Source organism: Mycteria americana, chromosome 24 (genome assembly GCF_035582795.1).
Source record: "Mycteria americana isolate JAX WOST 10 ecotype Jacksonville Zoo and Gardens chromosome 24, USCA_MyAme_1.0, whole genome shotgun sequence".
NCBI lineage: Eukaryota > Metazoa > Chordata > Aves > Ciconiiformes > Ciconiidae > Mycteria > Mycteria americana.
The window spans coordinates 5,288,501-5,305,394 of NC_134388.1; the positions used below are offsets into that span (position 1 = coordinate 5,288,501).

General features: G+C 72.2%; 3 protein-coding genes across 3 annotated transcripts; all 3 read left to right on the forward strand.

Moving 5' to 3' along the window:
• The first annotated feature begins 134 nt into the window (after positions 1-134).
• Positions 135-1,628, forward strand: NDUFA13 (NADH:ubiquinone oxidoreductase subunit A13). The gene is made up of 5 exons (XM_075524297.1): positions 135-276; positions 437-515; positions 850-921; positions 997-1,066; positions 1,382-1,628. The coding sequence occupies exons 1-5, from the start codon at positions 183-185 to the stop codon at positions 1,499-1,501; spliced, it is 435 nt and encodes a 144-aa protein (XP_075380412.1). The 5' UTR covers positions 135-182; the 3' UTR covers positions 1,502-1,628.
• A 664-nt stretch (positions 1,629-2,292) lies between these two features.
• On the forward strand, positions 2,293-8,698 carry YJEFN3 (YjeF N-terminal domain containing 3). Its single transcript, XM_075524443.1, has 6 exons — positions 2,293-2,402; positions 5,075-5,183; positions 6,865-6,975; positions 7,105-7,218; positions 7,659-7,809; positions 8,478-8,698. Exons 1-6 carry the CDS (start codon positions 2,356-2,358, stop codon positions 8,690-8,692), a joined length of 747 nt encoding a protein of 248 aa, XP_075380558.1. The 5' UTR covers positions 2,293-2,355; the 3' UTR covers positions 8,693-8,698.
• A 1,170-nt stretch (positions 8,699-9,868) lies between these two features.
• CILP2 (cartilage intermediate layer protein 2) lies at positions 9,869-16,624 on the forward strand. Its single transcript, XM_075524192.1, has 9 exons — positions 9,869-9,944; positions 11,541-11,639; positions 11,973-12,245; positions 12,495-12,677; positions 13,048-13,206; positions 13,314-13,574; positions 13,713-13,821; positions 13,907-14,064; positions 14,173-16,624. The coding sequence occupies exons 1-9, from the start codon at positions 9,884-9,886 to the stop codon at positions 16,563-16,565; spliced, it is 3,696 nt and encodes a 1,231-aa protein (XP_075380307.1). The 5' UTR covers positions 9,869-9,883; the 3' UTR covers positions 16,566-16,624.
• The last annotated feature ends 270 nt before the right edge of the window (positions 16,625-16,894 follow it).

Below are 16,894 nucleotides of genomic sequence, written 5' to 3' on the forward strand. Positions count from 1 at the left end.
CGCCGGGCTCCCCCCAGCCTCCACCGGCACCGGCGAGGGTGGGACCCACCGCTGCCCGTCGCCTGCGTTGCCCCTTTAAGACGCGGCCGGCGGCGCTCTGCGGGAGGCGCTGTCACGTGACGTGTCCCCCACAGAGCGTTTCCGCCCAGGGCGGCGGAAGTGACGTCGGTGCGGCCGCCGGGATGGCGGCGCCGAAGGTGAAGCAGGACATGGCCCCGCCGGGCGGGTACGGGCCCGTCGACTACAAGCGGCACCTCCCGCGCCGCGGCCTCTCAGGTGGGCGGCGGCCGGGGAGCGGGGCCGGGCTGGGCCCGGGAGGCCCCGCGGGGGAGGCCCGGCCCGGTGCGGTCCGGTCCGGTCCGGCCCGGCCCCTCCGGTGCCCCGGTCCCTCCGGTGCCGCCCCTCACCCGCTCCCCCCCCCCCCCCCCCCCCGCAGGTTACAGCCTCTTCGCGCTCGGCATCGGCAGCCTCCTCCTGGGCTACTACACCCTCATCAAGTGGAACCGGGAGCGCAGGTGCCGCCCCCCCCCCCCGCTCCCGGGGCTCCTCCCGGTCCCTCCCCGGGACGCTCCGCCCGGCCCCCGCGTCCCCTGCCCGGGGCTCCCCGGGTCCCCCTGCGCTTCTGCCCGGGGGCTCACCGGTTGTGGCACCTTGTTCTGCCCTTCCCGCCACTGTGCTCCGGTTCCCCCGGCCCTGCCCGGGTTTCTCTCGCCTTTCCCCCGTCTCCCTCTAACCCCCTGCCCGCGGTTTGCTGCCCCCGCACCCCCTCCCCGGTGCTCTCCCGGTGCTCTCCCGGTGCTCTCCCGGTGCCCTGCTGAGCTCTGCCCCCCCCGCCTTGTCCCCACGCAGGCGGCTGCTCATCGAGGACCTGGAGGCGCGGATCGCCCTGATGCCGCTGCTGCAGGCGGAGTCGGACCGCAGGTACCGGGGGCTCGGGGGGGCCCCGCCGGGCGCTGCGTCCCGGCGCTCCGGGCTCAGCCTTCCCCTCTCTCGCAGAACGCTGCGCCTGCTGCGGCAGAACCTGGACGAGGAGGCCAAAATCATGAAGGACGTTCCTGGCTGGAAGGTTTGGGACTCCCAGGTGTCCGGGGGTGGGGGGGCCGTGCCGGGGGCTGCCCCTCGGTGATCCCCGAGGCAGCGGCTCGCGCCGGGGCGGGAACCGGCCGTCCCGGTGGGTCTGGGTCCGCGTCAGATCTCTTGGAAAACTCACATTGCCCGGGCCTGAAGAACCCCCCCCCAGGAACCGGCGGCGCGGGGGGCTACGCTGAGCGATAACGGTCACTTCCCGCCCCGGTCGGGGCTCGGAGCCGGGGAGGGGGGGACGCTGATCACCGCGAGGCGGCTGCGCCCGTCCCCCCTCCAGGCCTCTCTCCCCACCCAGGTCGGCGAGTCCCTGTTCCACACCGACCGCTGGGTCCCCCCGACGCTGGACGAGCTCTACTACCTGCGCCCCGCCAGCGAGATGGACAACGAGAAGTTCGGGCTGCAGTACTACGTCTGAGGCACGGCGCGGCACGGCGCTTCCCGGCCTGCCGGCTTCCCCCGGTGCCGTGCCGGGGGGCCGTGGCTGCCCGGTGCCGCCCGTTCTGGCGGCTGTTATTAAAACCACACGGATCCACGGTGTCGGACACGGTGTCACGCGTGTTCCTGTACAGCTCCCTATCCCCCAGCGGGAAATGTTGCCGTTCCCGGGGCGCTTGCTCCTCTTCCCCTCTTGCGCGTGTCCGGGGGTCCCGGCTCTCGCTTCCGGAGCCCTGGATGGGGGTGGGAGCCTGGGCTGGGCCGCGAGAGGCGGCCGGTCGCTGCCCGGCTGAGCTGGGCTGTGCTCCGGCTGCCCAAAGCGCCCGAGAGGGGCCGGGTGCCTGCGCTCCTGGCCCTGCCTGTCCCCTGCGGCGGGGCCTCGTCCCTCGGCGTCGGGGTCGGGGCCGGGGTGCGGCGGGGAGCAGCCCTGAGCTCGCCCTGCGGTCTCTGACGCCGCGGACGCGGCTCCCACCGGGGCGAAAACCACCGATTTTGAGGCTTTGACGCGTTCCCGTTGCTTCCCGCGCTCGCTGCGGGGTGCAGGCGGCTGCTGCCTGCGGGCCGGGGCGGGGGCGTGGGGGGGGGTCACAGCCGCGATTTCTGCCCTCCCCGCCTCTCCCCGCACCGGGCACCGCTCCTCGGGTGCCCGGCCCCGGCGGCAGCACCGCCCGCGGGCGGGGGCCGGTGCGATGCTCCCGGCGGGGGGGGGGGGGGGGCCGGGCGGGGCGGGGGCAGCCGGAGCCGCCTCCCCCGGGCGGCACCGCGAAGCGCCGGGGGGGCCGCGCCGCCGCCGCTCCCGCAGGGCTCCGCCGCTGCCCCGTCCCGCTGCCCGGCATGAGCTCCGCGCCCGGCCCCGGCCGGCAGCCGCCCCGGTACCTCAGGTGAGCCCGGGGACCACCCCCCCCCCCCCCCCCGCCCCGCCCCGTCCGGTGGGGGCACTGGGATGGGGCTACCGGGGTCCCGCCGTGCCCGCGCCCCTCACCGTGCGCCCGCACCGGGGCAGCCGGGGTTCGCCCCCAGCACAGCCGGGCCCCCCCCAGCCGGTGCCCCCCCCCCCCCCGCACCCGGAGCTGGTCCCCGCTGCCCGCAGGGACGTGGCCGGTGCCGGGACGTGGTGGGGACCCCGGGAGGGTGCCGCGGTCCCGGCGGTGGGGCGGGCCCCTCCGCTGCCCCGGGACCCCCCTCGGCTCGGTTCCTGCCCCCTCTGATGCTCCGGGGCTCCTCCGGGCAGGGACGCGGCGTCCCCGGCCCCCGCGCTGTCCCCACGCGTGTCCCCCGGGACTGCCGGTCCCCCGGGGCAATCCCACCCCGGCTTCTCGCACCCCCGAGCGGCGGGGGCGGGGGGGGCGGGGGGGGGCTGGTACCCAAATAGCCTCGGTTGCCAGAGCAACTGCATCCCGGGTCTCCATGGCTGCGGCAGGGATGTCTCCGGCAGACGCGTCCCCAGCGCGGGGAGCGGAGCGGGGGGACCCCGGTCCCGGGCAGGGCTGGTGCCTCCGGGGTCCCCCCGCTTGCACCCCGGCGGGGGGGGCCCGGAGCCGAGCTGTGCCGGGGAGGGACGAGCAGCGGGCACGGAGCAGGGATGCGGAGTTGGGATGTGGAGTTGGGATGCAGAGGGGGGACACAGAGCTGGGGTGCAGAACTGGGGTGCCCCGCTCCTGGGGCCGGGGTACGGGAGGGGACGCGGGAGGGATGCTCTCGAGCCCCTCGTCCGTCGGCTCCTCTCCCTCCTGTTCCCCGTAAGGTCTCTGCCCCGTCGGCGCAGCGGCCTTCCACCATCCCCTCTGAGAGACACCAGTAACTGGGTTGAACTGGGTCGGACTGGGCTTTGCTGGGTCTCCGCTGGGCTCTGAGGGGTATCTACCCCCGCGCAGGGGACGGGAGCAGCGTTTCCCCCCCCACCGCGTCCCCAGGCCCTATAGCACAGCCAAGCCGCAAAGCCCCGGGCGAGCGGGGAGGGCTGGTAGCGAACGTGCACCCCAGAACATTTGGGGGGGACGCTGCTCCCTGGGTGAGCAGCGAGCCAGGACCCAGGGAGCCCTGTGACATGTCCCCCCCCTTCCTGGGGACGATGCCAGGGCAGCGGGAGCCAGCCCGGGCGGGGGCCCAGGTTTCCCGGCCAGCAGCGATTACGGGCAATGTTCTCCCCTGGAACAGACGTGGGGGAATTTTGTCAGAGCCGAAACGTGCCTTTTGTTGGGAGACCGACAACACAGCTGCGCTGGGACCCACCCCGCTCCGCCAGCCCCGGCACGGGAGGGGGGACGGGGGGCTGGATGCGGCCCCTTTTCCCCCCCTATTTGCCCACAGGACCCCACTGTGGGGCTGGGCCTCACTAGAGGGCACCACAGGATTGGGGACAGGGATGGGGTGGGATGGGATGGGATGGGATGGGATGGGATGGGGCAGGATGAGGTTTTTCTGGGGGTCAGCCAGGATGGCCAGGGCACTGGGGGTCTGTGGGGTCTGCCAGGACATGCGGGGGGTAGAGGGGGGTCTACGGGGACAGCCAGAGGACGTGGGGTCAATGGGATCTGTCAGCACGGCTGGGGGTTGGGGTCTGTAGGGTCTCTGGGATCTGCCAGAGTGACCGGGTCTATAGGGGTCTATGGGTTTGTCAGGACACCCAGGGGATGGGGTGGGCTCAGCCTGGATGCCCAGGGAACAGGGGGCTCTGCGGGGTCTGCCAGAACGACGTCGGATCGAAATGGTCCCTGGGATCTGCCAGGGCACCCCGGGGACAGCGTGGTACGGGGTCTGCTGGGACGCGGGGGCTCTGGGGGCTGCCAGGACGCCCAGGGGACGCGGCTGGTCAGCCTGGACGGTGCGGGGCCACCCCGCAGCCAGGCACCCGGCCCCACGACCCCTCTGGCTCCCGGGGCCGGTAGCACCACACCATTCCTGCACATGGCGGGGGGCCAGTGGGTCCCCTCCCCGCAGCTGGGACCGAGCGAGGTGGGAGTGTGCACCCCCAAAACAGGAGCGTGGCCGGGCCCAGGGCACCCCGGCTCCCCCACGGGGCTGCGGGTTTTCACCCCTGGGCCGCCGGGATCCCGACTCCAGCCTCTCCTGGGGGCCGGATTTCACCGTCCCTTCCATAACAAGCGCGGCGGCGGCACGCTGGATCCGGCACACGCTGTTCCCATCCGCGGCGCAGGTGAGCCAACAGATGTGAGCAATTATTGTCCAATTTGGAGGCTCCCCGGCCCTGCCAACTTTTGGGCTCGGCAGCAAAAGAACAACCACAGCATTGTTCGCCTTTATATAACAGCCCGATCCCCGTGAGCCCGGGGCCGCTGCCAGGGCCGTGCCTCGCACGAAACGCAGCCCCCATCCTGCGGTGCCAGGCCCCCGAATCTGCCGGCCGTGCGCGTCCCGAGCCCCGAGCCGCTGGCTGTGCCCGCCCTGAGCCCCGCGAGCCCCCAGCCCGCTCACCCGGCACCCCCGAGCATCCCTGCCCCGCACCCTGGGGACGGAGTGGGGTCCCGAGGGGCTCGGAGCCAAGGGGTGACGGGGACGTCCCCGTCCTCACTGCCGTCTGCTCCCCCCGCAGCAAGGCGGAGGCCGAGGCCATCGAGAAGGAGCTGCTGGAGGATTACCGGTTTGGGCGGCAGCAGCTGATCGAGATCTGGGGACACGCCTGTGCCATGGCCGTGACCAAGGTGAGGTGGCCGGCGGGGCCGGGGACACCCTGCCGGGGCCGGGGGCTTTGCTGCCAGCGGCTCTCCCACCCTCGTCCCACCCTGCGTGGTTTTTCCCACCGCCGGCCGTGGTCACCCTCCTGCCGCAGACCAAGGTGTGGGGACAGGGGACAGGGGACAGCCAGGCCTCGTGCAGAGCCCCGCGGGAAGCGATGCTCTGGCCATGCCAGGGCTGCAGCCCCTCCCTGGGTGGGTTTTTGGGTTTTTTTTTTGCATTCCTCGGCCACCCTTCATAATTTCCCCTGGGGTGAACTGGGCTCACCCCGGGGCCGTGGGTTACACCCTCCACGGGAGGGGGATGCTCGAGCCCTTCCCTGGGGTGTCGGCACTGCCAGGCACCGGCTGCCCTTGCTGCCTGCGGGGAGGAGGGTGCTGGGGGCCTCCCCAGGGCTCCCCGTGCCCTGGCGCTGCTCTCCTGGGGCTGGGAGCCCCGAGTGCTCGGGCTGGATGCGAGGAAGAGGAGGAGGAGGAGGAGGAGGAGGAGGAGGAGGAGGAGGAGGAGGAGGAGGAGGAGGCAGCCGCCGGGCTCTGGGCAGCGTGGGTGAGTGGAGGTGAGCATCAAGGGCAGCTTTGTGCCTCGGAAGCCGGCGAGCTCCGCGCTCGCCTGGCTCAGATTTTCCGTTGGAGGTGTCTGGACCATTTTCTGTCCTCCCCTTCTCTAAGGGCAGAGGAGTTGCCTGAGGAGGGGAAATATTTGGGTGTCGGAGCCTCTCTGGATCCCGGCGCTGCCTCGGGGCTGGTCCCGGTCCCACGGGGTGGGATCGGGGACCCCCGTGTCGCAGCATCCCCAGCTCCCGCGCCAGCCCCAGCTGGGGAGAGCAGGGCTGAGCATCCTCCTCACGGGGCAGAGCATCCTCCTCTTCCTCGTGGGGCTGAACCCGGGAGAGCACCCACGGACCCTCAGCTTGGGCGTCCCCGCGCCCAGCCAGGGTCCCCAGCATCGTCCCCTCCCGGCACGTCCCCGGGAGCCACAAGGCAGCTGGCAGCGCGGCCGGTGCTGGGGCAGGGCCAGGGCCAGGCAAGCGCAGCTTTGTCCGGCGGCTGCGAGCAGGCCGTGCCGCTCGGTTGGACGGGACCAGGAGCCAGGCTCCGTGAGCAGGAAAAAAATCCGTCAACGGATAAACAGAGCCTTCCTTTGCAAGGCTGCTGGTATGTGGAGCGTGCGGCCGCCTCCCTGCAGGCTGGCGGGGAGCCCCGTCCTGCCACGGGCATCGTCCCCGTCCTGCCACGGGCATCGTCCCCGTCCTGCCACGGGCACCGTCCCTGGCCTGGGCACCGTCCTCTTCCCACCTCGGGCATCATCCCCCATCCCGCTGCGGGCACCGTCGGCGTCCCGCCACGGGCATCATCCTCATCCCACTGCAGGCCCCCTCCTGCCCTGGGTGCCATCCGAGTCCTGCTGTGGATGCCGTCCCCATCCCACCGTGGGCATCGTCCCCATCCCGTCACGTGCCCCCTCTTGCCGTGGGTGCCGTCCCCATCCCGCCTTGGACGTCATCCCCATCCCACCACGCACCGTGCTGCCCACCCAGCAGCACGTCCCCACCACGGGTCCATCTGCCCCTCAGGCCCCGGTCCCCCCGTCCCTGCCACGTCCCCGGCGCTGGGTGCCATCCGTGATGTCCCCGTCTCCTCTCGGCAGGCCTTCCCGCTGCCCTCCCTGCCGCGGAAGCAGCCCACGGTGCTGGTGGTGTGCGGCCCGGCGCAGAACGGGGCCATCGGGCTGGTGTGCGCCCGGCACCTGCGAATCTTTGTAGGTATCTTCCTCCTCCTCCTCCTCCTCCTCCTCCTCCTCCCTCCTCCTCCTCCTTCTCCTCCTCCTCCTCTTCATCCCCGAGCGGTGCAGGGCTCCAACGCTGCATCCCCGCTCTCCACCGCGCAGGACTACGAGCCCACCATCTTCTACCCCAAACGCTCCCCGGACCCCCTGTACCGGGATTTCACGACGCAGTGCGAGAAGATGGACATCCCCTTCCTCTCCTACCTCCCCACCGAGGTGAGCCCCCCCGGAGCTGCCGTGCTCACCGGCTGACGTGGTTGAGTTTATTATTCTTTTTTTATTCCTTCCACGCCCGCCCCCGGCTCTGCTGGGAGCCCGGGGATGCCATGAAATCCAGCGGCGGCTGCCGCGGCCCCGCCAGCCACCGGCTCTGTTGTTGTTGGAAGCGCGGGGCCGGACGGGAGGAATGTGACCCGAAAGCGCTGCCCTGGCCGGGGCCGTGCGTCTCGGCGTGCCGGGCTCTGCTCCGCCACCGCGCCCCTCGTCCCCCCCTCCCCACCTCGCCTCGCGGGGGGGGGATTTTTTTGGCGGGAGCCGCTGGGTGAGTCCGTTTAAGCAAGCAGACGGGATCGTGGCGTAGGGCTCGGTGCCTGTCCCGCGGTGGGGTGGCCGGGGGACCCCCCCGCCCGCTGCCCGCCGTGCGTCCCCCCCCCCAGGTGCAGCTGATCAACGACGCCTACAACGCCGTGGTGGACGCCGTGCTGGGAGCCGAGGCGGAGGCGGGCGAGGGGAGGGAGCCCTGTGCCGCCATCCTGGCCACCCTGAAGCACGTCCGCATCCCCATCGTCAGCCTGGACGTGCCCTCAGGTCCGGCACCGCGCTCGGCCCTCCGCGCGGGATAGGACCCAGCCCGGAGCGTCGCGCCCCGCGCCCCGGGCCCGTCACCCTGCCCGCCGCCGCCGCGTCGCCCTGGGCTTGGTGCCTGGGCAGCCGGGGAGCCCCTGCGATGCCCTCCCAGGGTGGGGACGGCCCTGGGGACCCCCTGCTCTCCCCCCCCGCAACCTGGCAGCATCCCCGCCGGGAGCCGGGGCCGGCGGCCGCTCCCCACGGATGCGTTCAGGGCATCCACGATAAATAACAAACTCCCTGAACTGAGACATGATGTAATTTGAAAACACCCGGGTGTCTGGTGGCCAGGCCTGGAATTGCCATCACGAATTTCTACACCCCCCCCCCCGCCGCGTCCATTCCCGCCGCAGGAGCAAACAGAAGCCCTCGGCACGGCCGCCGGTGAATCCCCACCAAGAAAAACCCCGCGTGGTGCCAGGATGCGGCCGGAGCCACGCAGGGTGGCGATGCTGGGGGGGGGGACACGGGGGACAGGCACCCCATCCTCTCTGTGCCCCCCCCATCCCCACCGCCCCAGAGCATCCTCTGTTGGCACACCGCCTCGGAGCTGCCGGCAGCACCGCGTCCCCTGGGGCCACCCCCTGACACCCCCCCCCAACCCCCCCGTGTCTTTTTTGCCGTCGCAGGGTGGGACGTGGAGGCCGGGAGCAGCGGTGGCATCAGCCCCGACGTCCTGGTGTCACTGTCCGCGCCCAAGCAGTGCGCCCGCCGCTTCCTGGGCCGCCAGCACTTCGTGGCCGGTCGCTTCCTCCCCTACGACGTGCAGAAGAAGTTTGAGCTCAACCCCCCCGAGTACCCCGGCACCGAGTGCGTGGTGGCCCTGCGAGCCCCCCGGGAATAAAGCGCTTGGTGGCTCTTCCCCGGGGTCGGTGTCTGCCTGGGGACGCGGGGCGAGGGGACGGTGACCTCCCGGCGGGGTTTGGGCTGGGGGCTTGTGCCAGGACCGGGTTCCGTGCCCTGTCCCCACCGGGGGACTCGGCCCTGTGCGCAGCTCAGCCCCCCATGCCGTGTCCCCTGTCGCCAACCTGCTTTTGGGGACAGACGGGGTGTGACCTCCTCTATCGCCTGTCCCATGGGGAACGTGGGCAGCCGCTGGGGTCCCTTGGGTGGCTTCGGGGTCCCCGGTGCTGCCGCGTCCCCCCCATCGCCTGAAACCCTTGAACGCGCCAGGGAAGGGTTGCGGGAGCAGCCCCCTCGCCGTGGGGTGTTTAATTAACGGGGAGGGCAGTGATGAGCCACCGCTGGGGACCGTCCCCGCTGTCCCAGGGGAGGGGGTGTCCGTCACCCCACGACAGCGCTGGGAGCTGCTTCCCCCCCCCGAGAGCTCGGTGCAGCCGGAGTTTTGGGGAATGCAGGGAATGCACCGGGATTTCCGCTGGCCGGGCCGCAGGAGGGGGCTGCAGTCCCCAGCCGCGGGCAGCTGTGGTTTGGGGGTGATCCTGGGGGGGTCCCCACCCCATCCCCCCCCCCCCCCCCCACCATCACACGGCTGGCAGCTGGGTGCTTTGCACCCCGGGGAGCAGTCGGGGCCACGGGCGCACCGAGCTCTGCGTGGCCTCAGCTCCACCTCAGCATCAGGACACGGGCGGCTCCGGCACACCCACGCCGGCCAGGTCACGGCGCGGGCGCCCACCGGCCCCGCCAGCCCGCCGTGCCCCGAGGCAGCGGGTGCCAGGGGAGTGCTGGCACCCCGAGCCCAACCGCAGGAGCACCGAGGCCGAGCTCGCTCGGCTTTTTTCCCTTCCCTCCCCTCCACATTCCCAAGTGCATCCAATTTTAGCAGCTTTGCAAAAACAAACCCTCAAGTTTCCCGGGCTGGAGCGGTGAGCGGCAGCGTGCAGCCGGCTCGCCAAGGAGGGCTCCTTCCCGCTTCCCTCTTGACACCGATCCAGCCCCGGCAGAGCTGACGGCCCCGAGTGCCAGGAGCCGACGGCTGCTGTCTGCCGACGCGAGGGGGGAAAGACCTCATATATAGACCCACGGTGCCGCCGCGCTCGCAGTCGCCGGCCGACCTGCCGCCGTGCAGGCAGCCATGGCGGAGCTGGCGCTGGCCCTCCTGGCTCTCGCCGCCCTGCACGGTGCTGGGGCACCAGGTAAGGCCGGGTCTGCCGTCTAACCACGGCACGGGGACCCATCCGTGCCGCCGGCCGGGGGCATCCCTGCCCTCCCGGGGGCTGGCGGCAGCGATGCGGGGTAGGATGAGGATGGGGCTGAGCACTCGCCAGATGTGTGCCGGGGCCAGATGTGTGCCGGGGCCAGATGTGTGCCGGGGGCAGAGGTGCGCAGGGTCGTGGTCACGGCCGGGGACGGTCACTCTGGCGTCTGCCGGTGGGGGGACACGTTGGCGGGGCTCAGGGCAGTTTTGCCCTCCCCGGGGCCGTGTCACCGGAGGGACGGGGACGTGCCCCGTGCCGCGTCCCCACCAGCGCTGCCTGCTCCGGCGCCGGATGGCTGAGCACCCGCGGGAAGCCCCGGCTGGCTCGGCCACCCCAGCTGCTCCATGGGGCTTTTGCTCCCTGGTGCCAAGGCCCCCCAGCCCCGCGGGGGTCTCCGCAAGGTGCCAAGGGCAGCGTCCATGCGAGACTGAGCCGGGAGCGTCCCTGGTCCGGGGACGAAATCCATCCACCTGCAGGACGGGCTGCGATGCGTCCCGCTGTCCCCCAGCTCCCTGCCACCCGGGGAGGGGACAGGAGGTGGCAGGGTCGAGTCCCCCCTGCCGTGGGATTGCTGCTGGTGGAGGGCTGGTGCCCGTGGGGTGCCCGTGGGGTGCCCGTGGGGTGCTCACGGTGGTCCAGGCTGCGCAGGGGGGTCCCGAGTGTTGGGCTGCATCCTGCCCCGTGCCCGTGGGTGACAGGTTTCTCTCCAGGGACCTGCTGCCCGCATCCGTCCCCTCCAGCACGGCCGAACCCCCCCGTCTCGGCACCCGGGATCACCGGCACGAGGGGCAGGCGGGCAGGGCTGCCCTTGGAGACCCTGGCTCCCTGGGGTTCACTCCCACGGGACGTGGCTGGCCGGGCTCGGTGGGAGCTGGGGGGGGGACACCCTGCACCCAGGATGCACAGCGAGCCCCCCTGAGCCGGCCGCTGCCGTGCCGGTGTCTCCGCTTGCCGGCTGTGGTTTTACAGCCCAATTTCCTGCTGCCTCCCGGTTTGGACTGCGGGGCTGGGTGACGCTGGCTTTGTGCCGTGGCTTCGGCACGGTGGGTGCGTGCGCGGGCACCCTGGCTCGTCTCCCCATCCCACATCACTCCTGGGGCCGAGCTCGCCCCGGGGGCAGCCGGGAGCTCGCAGGCAGCATTTCCCCGGCGTACAGCCTGCGGGCATGGCGTGGGCCCCGGCACGGCCATGCTTGCCACGCGGCACCAGCCTCGGCTGCCCCTCGAGCCATCCTCGGCTGGCTGGGAGGCCGCAGCCCGTCCTTGGCCGCCTCAGACGATGACACCACCGGCCTGGCCCCGTGGAGCCGGTAAATCCTGCCCTGAGCCCCTTGCCCGGCTGATGATACGGGGCCGGGGGGGCTCAGGGTGGGAGGGGGTCCCCATCCCTGCTGGGACGTTGGTCCGTCCCGGCGCCGGCCGAGCTTTGCCGCACGATGTTGGTGCCCGCGGCTCGGCGAGGGACCGGCACCGTTGGGTGCCCTGGGGAGAGGGTGCCCCAGCACCGGGTGCTCTCGCCCTGTGCTTCCCCCAGAGCCCCTGGAGAACGACTCGGAGCCGGGCAAGAGCGGCGCTGGGGGGAAGCCCTGGAAAGCAGCCCCCAGCCTGGCAGACCTCGACCTGGACACAGCAGGTACGGCTGTCCCCAGACCCCCGCCGGACACCGTCCCACCGGGGACCCGCGGCCGGGACACCCCAAAGGGGCCGCCCGGGAGGTGACATCCCCCCACGCCACGGTCGTGTCCCCGTGGGACCCTGGCAGCGGGGACGCGGCGTCCACCGAGGCTCCCGCGCCGCATCCCCCGGTGCCCTCCGTCCCCGCGTGCTTCGTCTGCTCGTCCTTTGCCCACGCGGCCCTCGACGTCCCTGAGCTGCGCCCAGCCCCGGCGGCACCCCGGGGTGCTTAGGGACCGGGGGTGGGGGGGGCTGCTCCCCATCCGCGCGCTCAGGGCTCGCTCCCTCCCAGGCGGAGGAGCCGAGTGGACGTCCTGGTTCAACATCGACCACCCCGGGGGGGACGGGGACTACGAGAGCCTGGACGCCATTCGCTTCTACTACCGCGGCCGCGTCTGCGAGCGGCCGGTGGCCATCCAGGCCCGCACCACCGAGTGGGAGCTGCCCGAGGAGGTGGGCGAGGTGGTGCACGTCAGCCCCAAGAAGGGTTTTCGCTGCGTCAACAAGGAGCAGCCGCGGGGCAAGACCTGCTCCAACTACCACATCCGCTTCCTCTGCCCGCTGGGTGAGCGCTCGGCCCCGCCGCGTCCCACCCCCCCCGGGCTCCGCTGGCACTTTGGGGGGGGGGTCCATACCCGTTGCTGTGCTCACCCCTTGCTCGTCACCCCCCCACTGCTGCATCCCACCGGGTGCTGCCGGAGCTGCAGCTGCACCAGAGCCGCCCCCCCCGCCCCCCATCCCGGGGGCAACGTGCCCCCCACGGAGCTGGGTGCGGGCGGTGGGTCCCCACTTAACGCCTCCGCCCCCCCCCCAGAGCACATCTACTGGTCACACTGGTCCTCCTGGAGCCCCTGCTCGCGCAGCGCCTGCGGCAGCAGCGGCACCCAGACCCGCGCCCGCCGCTGCGTCAACGCCCGGGTGGCGGCCGCGCTCAAGGAGCTCAAGTGCAAGGGCAAAGCCGTGGAGCGCCGGCCGTGCAGCGCCGGCCCCTGCCCAGGTAGGGACCCCGGCACCCCTCATGCCGGCCGCCTCCGGCTCCTCTCCCGGCCCCCTGCTGCTGGTGGCACGAGGGGTCCCGTGGGGGCCGTCGGCCCCGGGCCGCTGCCCCCGCGCCGACGCGGCAGCTCCCCGGGCAAAGCCGCCACCGCCCGCGCGTCGTCCGCTTAATTGCGGTAACAGAGGCCGCGCTGGCAAAAATAGCTTGGCAGGGGCGCGCGGGGGTGAGCCAGGGCCGGCCGGGCACGGGCGGCTGGATGGAGCTTCCGCGGCTGGGGACCCCCCCGTGTCCCCGTGGCGCAGGGCCGCCCCGGGCTGGGCGCTGGGGGGGGAGCGCGGTGCCCCACGTCCGCCCGGCGTCTCCCCCGCAGAGCCAGCGTGGATGGAGTGGGGTGCCTGGGGCCCCTGTTCCCGCAGCTGCGGCAGCGCCGGGACGCGCGTCCGGCGCCGGAGCTGCAAGAAAGCCAAGAAGGTGCCGTGCGCCGGCCGCCCCACCGAGGTGCAGAAATGTCCCCCCTCGCCCTGCCCAGGTACCTGCCCCTGGGGAAGCGGGGACCCCCTCCCCGGTTGCCCCCCCACCCACGCGGCCCCGCCGCCAGCCACGGCCACGGGGTCTGAGCGCCACGCCGCCCCGCAGCCTGCCCCGAGCACGCGCTGCAGGGCACCGTTGTCTCCGCCACCGGCGCGGCGCTGCCGGACGCCCGCATCTACCTGGAGGGCCGCCCGCCGGTGCTGCTGGCCCGCAGCGACGCCCACGGGCGCTTCGCCGCGGCGGGGCTGTGCGAGGGCGCGGCCGCCAACGTCAGCGTCCACCGCGAGGGCTTCGCCCCGGCACTGGCACCCGTCGTCTCCAACGGCTCCGGCGTGGCGGTGGCGCACGCGACGCTGCAGAGGCTGGGTGAGCATCGCGGTGCGGGGTGGGCACCCGGCCGCGCGCCCCTCGAGGGACCTCCCCGGAGGATGCACGGTGCGGGGCAGTGATCCGGGGGGGGTGGCCGCGGCTCGTTGCACCCTCTGCCACCTTCCTCCCCCGCAGAGAAGCCCTACATGGTGCTGCACCCCAAGGCGAAGGTGCGGGTGGCCGGGCAGGAGGTGACCTTCTGCTGCAAAGCCTCAGGCACCCCCGTGCCCAAGAAATACTACTGGTGAGCGGCGGAAAGCCGGGGCTGGGGACGGTGGGGAAAGGCAGCCCCGGCCGCGTCCCCGCTGAGCCCGTCCCCGTCCCCGCAGGTACCACAACGGGACGCTGCTGGAGAGGAAGGTGCACCGGTACGGCAGCCGCCTGGTGCTGCGAGGGCTGGCGCCGGAGCAAGCTGGCATCTACCACTGCAAAGCCAGCACCGAGGTGGGCGCCATCAAATCGGCGCCGGCACAGCTCACCGTGCTGGGTGAGAACGGGATGGGCTTCGTCAGCGGCGGCGTCATCCCGGGATGGGGCGCGCGGTGGGGAGGGTCACCCTAACCCTCCGTGTCCCCCCCCCCCCCGTCCCCCCCAGCCCAGGGCCAGCAGAGCTGCAAGCCGGAGCCTGAGCCCAGCCTCGTGGAGCTGCCCAGCGAGTGCCCGCAGGACGCCACCGGCTCCCGCTACTACAACGTGGGTCGCTGCCCGCCCGCCCCGTGTGCCGGCAGCCTGGCCAACCGGTCGGGGTGCGGGGCGGACGCGGGGCGCTGCTGCGGGGTGCGGAGGATGGAGATGCGGGAGATCCCCTGCGCCGGCTCCCTGCTGCCCGTCAAGGTGGTGGCCGAGTGCGGCTGCGGACCCTGCGCCCGGCCCCGCGTCCTGGTGCAGGGACGGGTGACGGCGGCCGACACCGGCGAGCCCCTGCGCTTCGGGCAGATCTTCCTCGGCAGGAGGAAGGTCGGCTTCACTGGCTACAAGGGCTCCTTCACCATCGAGGTGCCGCCGGACACGCAGCGCTTGGTGGCTCGCTTCGTGGACCGGCAGCAGAGGTTCGTGGACGCCGTCAAGGTCCTGCCCTTCAACCGCCGTGGCGGTGCCGTCTACCAGGAGGTCAAGATGCTGCGGAAGCAGGAGCCGGTGGACCTGGACGGCAGCCGGAGCAACGCCATCCCGCTGGGGGAGGCAAGCGACCGGGAGCCCATCGGGGAGCTCGTCCTTCCCGCCGGTGCCTTCCTCCGTCCCTCCGGGGAGGTCTTCAGGGGCACGGTCAAAGCCAGTGTCACCTTCCTGGACCCCAGGGACATGGCGACAGCCAGCGCTGCCTCCAGCGACCTCAGCTTCGCCGACGCCGAGGGGGAGATCGTTCCCCTGCGGACCTACGGCATGTTCGCCGTGGATTTTCGGGAAGGGGAGACCGGCGCGGCGCTGCAGACGGGGCCGGTGGAGGTGCGGATGGACGCGGGGCAGGTCCAGATGCCAGAGCACCTGCGGAAGATGAAGTTGTGGTCCTTAAACCCCGAGACTGGCTTGTGGGAGGAGGAGGGGGTCCTCCGGCCGGCCGGGGGGAGCCGGGGGAAGAGGGAGGAGAGGACCTTCCTGGTGGGGAACCTGGAGATCCGGGAGCGGCGGCTCTTCAACCTGGACGTGCCGGAGGACCGCCGGTGCTTCGTCAAGGTCAGGGCTTACAGCAACGAGAAGTTCAACCCCTACGAGCAACTGGAAGGGGTGGTCATCAGCCTCATCAACCTGGAGCCCCAGCCGGGCTATCCCGCCAACCCCCGGGCGTGGGGTCGCTTCGACAGCGTGGTGACAGGTCCCAACGGCGCCTGCCTGCCCGCTTTCTGCGATGGCCGGCGGCCCGACGCCTATTCGGCATATGTCACTGCCACGTTGGGCGGGGAGGAGCTGGAAGCCGTGGCCTCCAGCCCCAAGCTCAACCCCAATGCTGTCGGGGTGTCCCAGCCCTACCTGGGCAAGCTGGGCTACCGCCGCTCGGACCACGATGACCCCGACTTGAAGAAGACGGCTTTCCAAATCAACGTGGCCAAGCCCGACCCCAACAACGTTGACGAGACCAACGGTCCCGTCTACCCTTACCGCAGCCTCGAGGAGTGCGAGAAGGCGCCGGTCAGCGCCAACCACCTCCGCTTCTACCGCGTGGAGGTGGACAAGTACGAGTACAACGTGGTGCCCTTCAGGGAGAGCGACCTGACCTCCTGGACCGGTGACTACCTCTCATGGTGGCCCAACCCGCAGGAGTTCAGGGCTTGTTTCATCAAGGTGCGGATCGAGGGGCCGCAGGAGTACATGGTGAGGTCCCGTAACGTGGGGGGCAGCCACCCCCGCACCCGGGGGCAGCTCTACGGGCTGCGTGACACCCGTAGCGTGCAGGACATGCTGCTGGAGAACACCTCGGGCGCCTGCGTGGAGTTCAAGTGCAGTGGGATGCTCTTCGACCAGAGCCTGGTGGATCGCACCTTGGTCTCCATCATCCCCCAAGGCAGCTGCCACCGCACGGCCATCAACAGCCTCCTCCGGGAGTACCTGAGCCGTCACCCGCCCGTGGCGGAGAACAACCACACGGCCGCCTTCACCATGCTGGCACCGGTCGACCCGTTGGGTCACAACTACGGCATCTACACGGTGACGGACCAGAACCCGCGGTTGGCCAAGGAGATCGCCATCGGCCGCTGTTTCGACGGCACCTCCGACGGCTTCTCGCGGGAGATGAAGGCGGACGCTGGCACGGCCGTCACCTTCGCCTGCCAGGAGCGGCCGCCGGGGAGGGAGAGCTTCTTCCAGCGCCTGCTGACAGCCCCGGCCGAGGCGCTGGCCGAGATCCGGCGGGAGATGGGGGCCAGTGAGATGCGCCGGGCCCCCCCCGAGGTGATGGACTTCGCCTCCGGTGCCCGAGCCCCGGGCCCCACGGCCACTCGCCGGACCCCCAGCAGCCAGCGGAGGATGGGCCGGATCCGGGGGCGGCCGTGACCATCACGGCCCACCCCCGTGCCCCCTCCCCGGCTAAGCTCTGCCCTCCCTTTGCCCGTCGCTTTTACCCACGCTCATTTATAACGACCGAGGGGGGGGGGACACACACACACACGCACGGGGACACGTGGAGTGGGACCCTCGCCCCGTGACCCCGGGGGACAGCGGGGCAGGGGGCCACCAGGACGTGGGGAGGGGGGCGACAGTGGGCAGCCCCCGCCGGCCTCGTCAGCCCCCCCCGGTGCTGCCCCTGCCCTCGCCCCCAGCCCCGCGCGGGGCAGCTCTTGGTGCTCAGCCCCGGGGACCGTGGTGCCGGTGGTGCCGGCAGC

Coding starts and splice junctions, on each gene's coding strand:
- NDUFA13 (XM_075524297.1), top strand. CDS start 183: ATGGCGGCGCCGAAGGTGAAGCAGGACATGGCCCCGCCGGGCGGGTAC. Junction 277..436: donor CCCGCGCCGCGGCCTCTCAG/GTGGGCGGCGGC, acceptor CCCCCCCCGCAG/GTTACAGCCTCTTCGCGCTC. Junction 922..996: donor CAGGCGGAGTCGGACCGCAG/GTACCGGGGGCT, acceptor CCTCTCTCGCAG/AACGCTGCGCCTGCTGCGGC.
- YJEFN3 (XM_075524443.1), top strand. CDS start 2,356: ATGAGCTCCGCGCCCGGCCCCGGCCGGCAGCCGCCCCGGTACCTCAG. Junction 6,976..7,104: donor CCCGGCACCTGCGAATCTTT/GTAGGTATCTTC, acceptor TCCACCGCGCAG/GACTACGAGCCCACCATCTT. Junction 7,810..8,477: donor CAGCCTGGACGTGCCCTCAG/GTCCGGCACCGC, acceptor TTGCCGTCGCAG/GGTGGGACGTGGAGGCCGGG.
- CILP2 (XM_075524192.1), top strand. CDS start 9,884: ATGGCGGAGCTGGCGCTGGCCCTCCTGGCTCTCGCCGCCCTGCACGGT. Junction 9,945..11,540: donor GCACGGTGCTGGGGCACCAG/GTAAGGCCGGGT, acceptor TGCTTCCCCCAG/AGCCCCTGGAGAACGACTCG. Junction 12,678..13,047: donor CAGCGCCGGCCCCTGCCCAG/GTAGGGACCCCG, acceptor TCTCCCCCGCAG/AGCCAGCGTGGATGGAGTGG.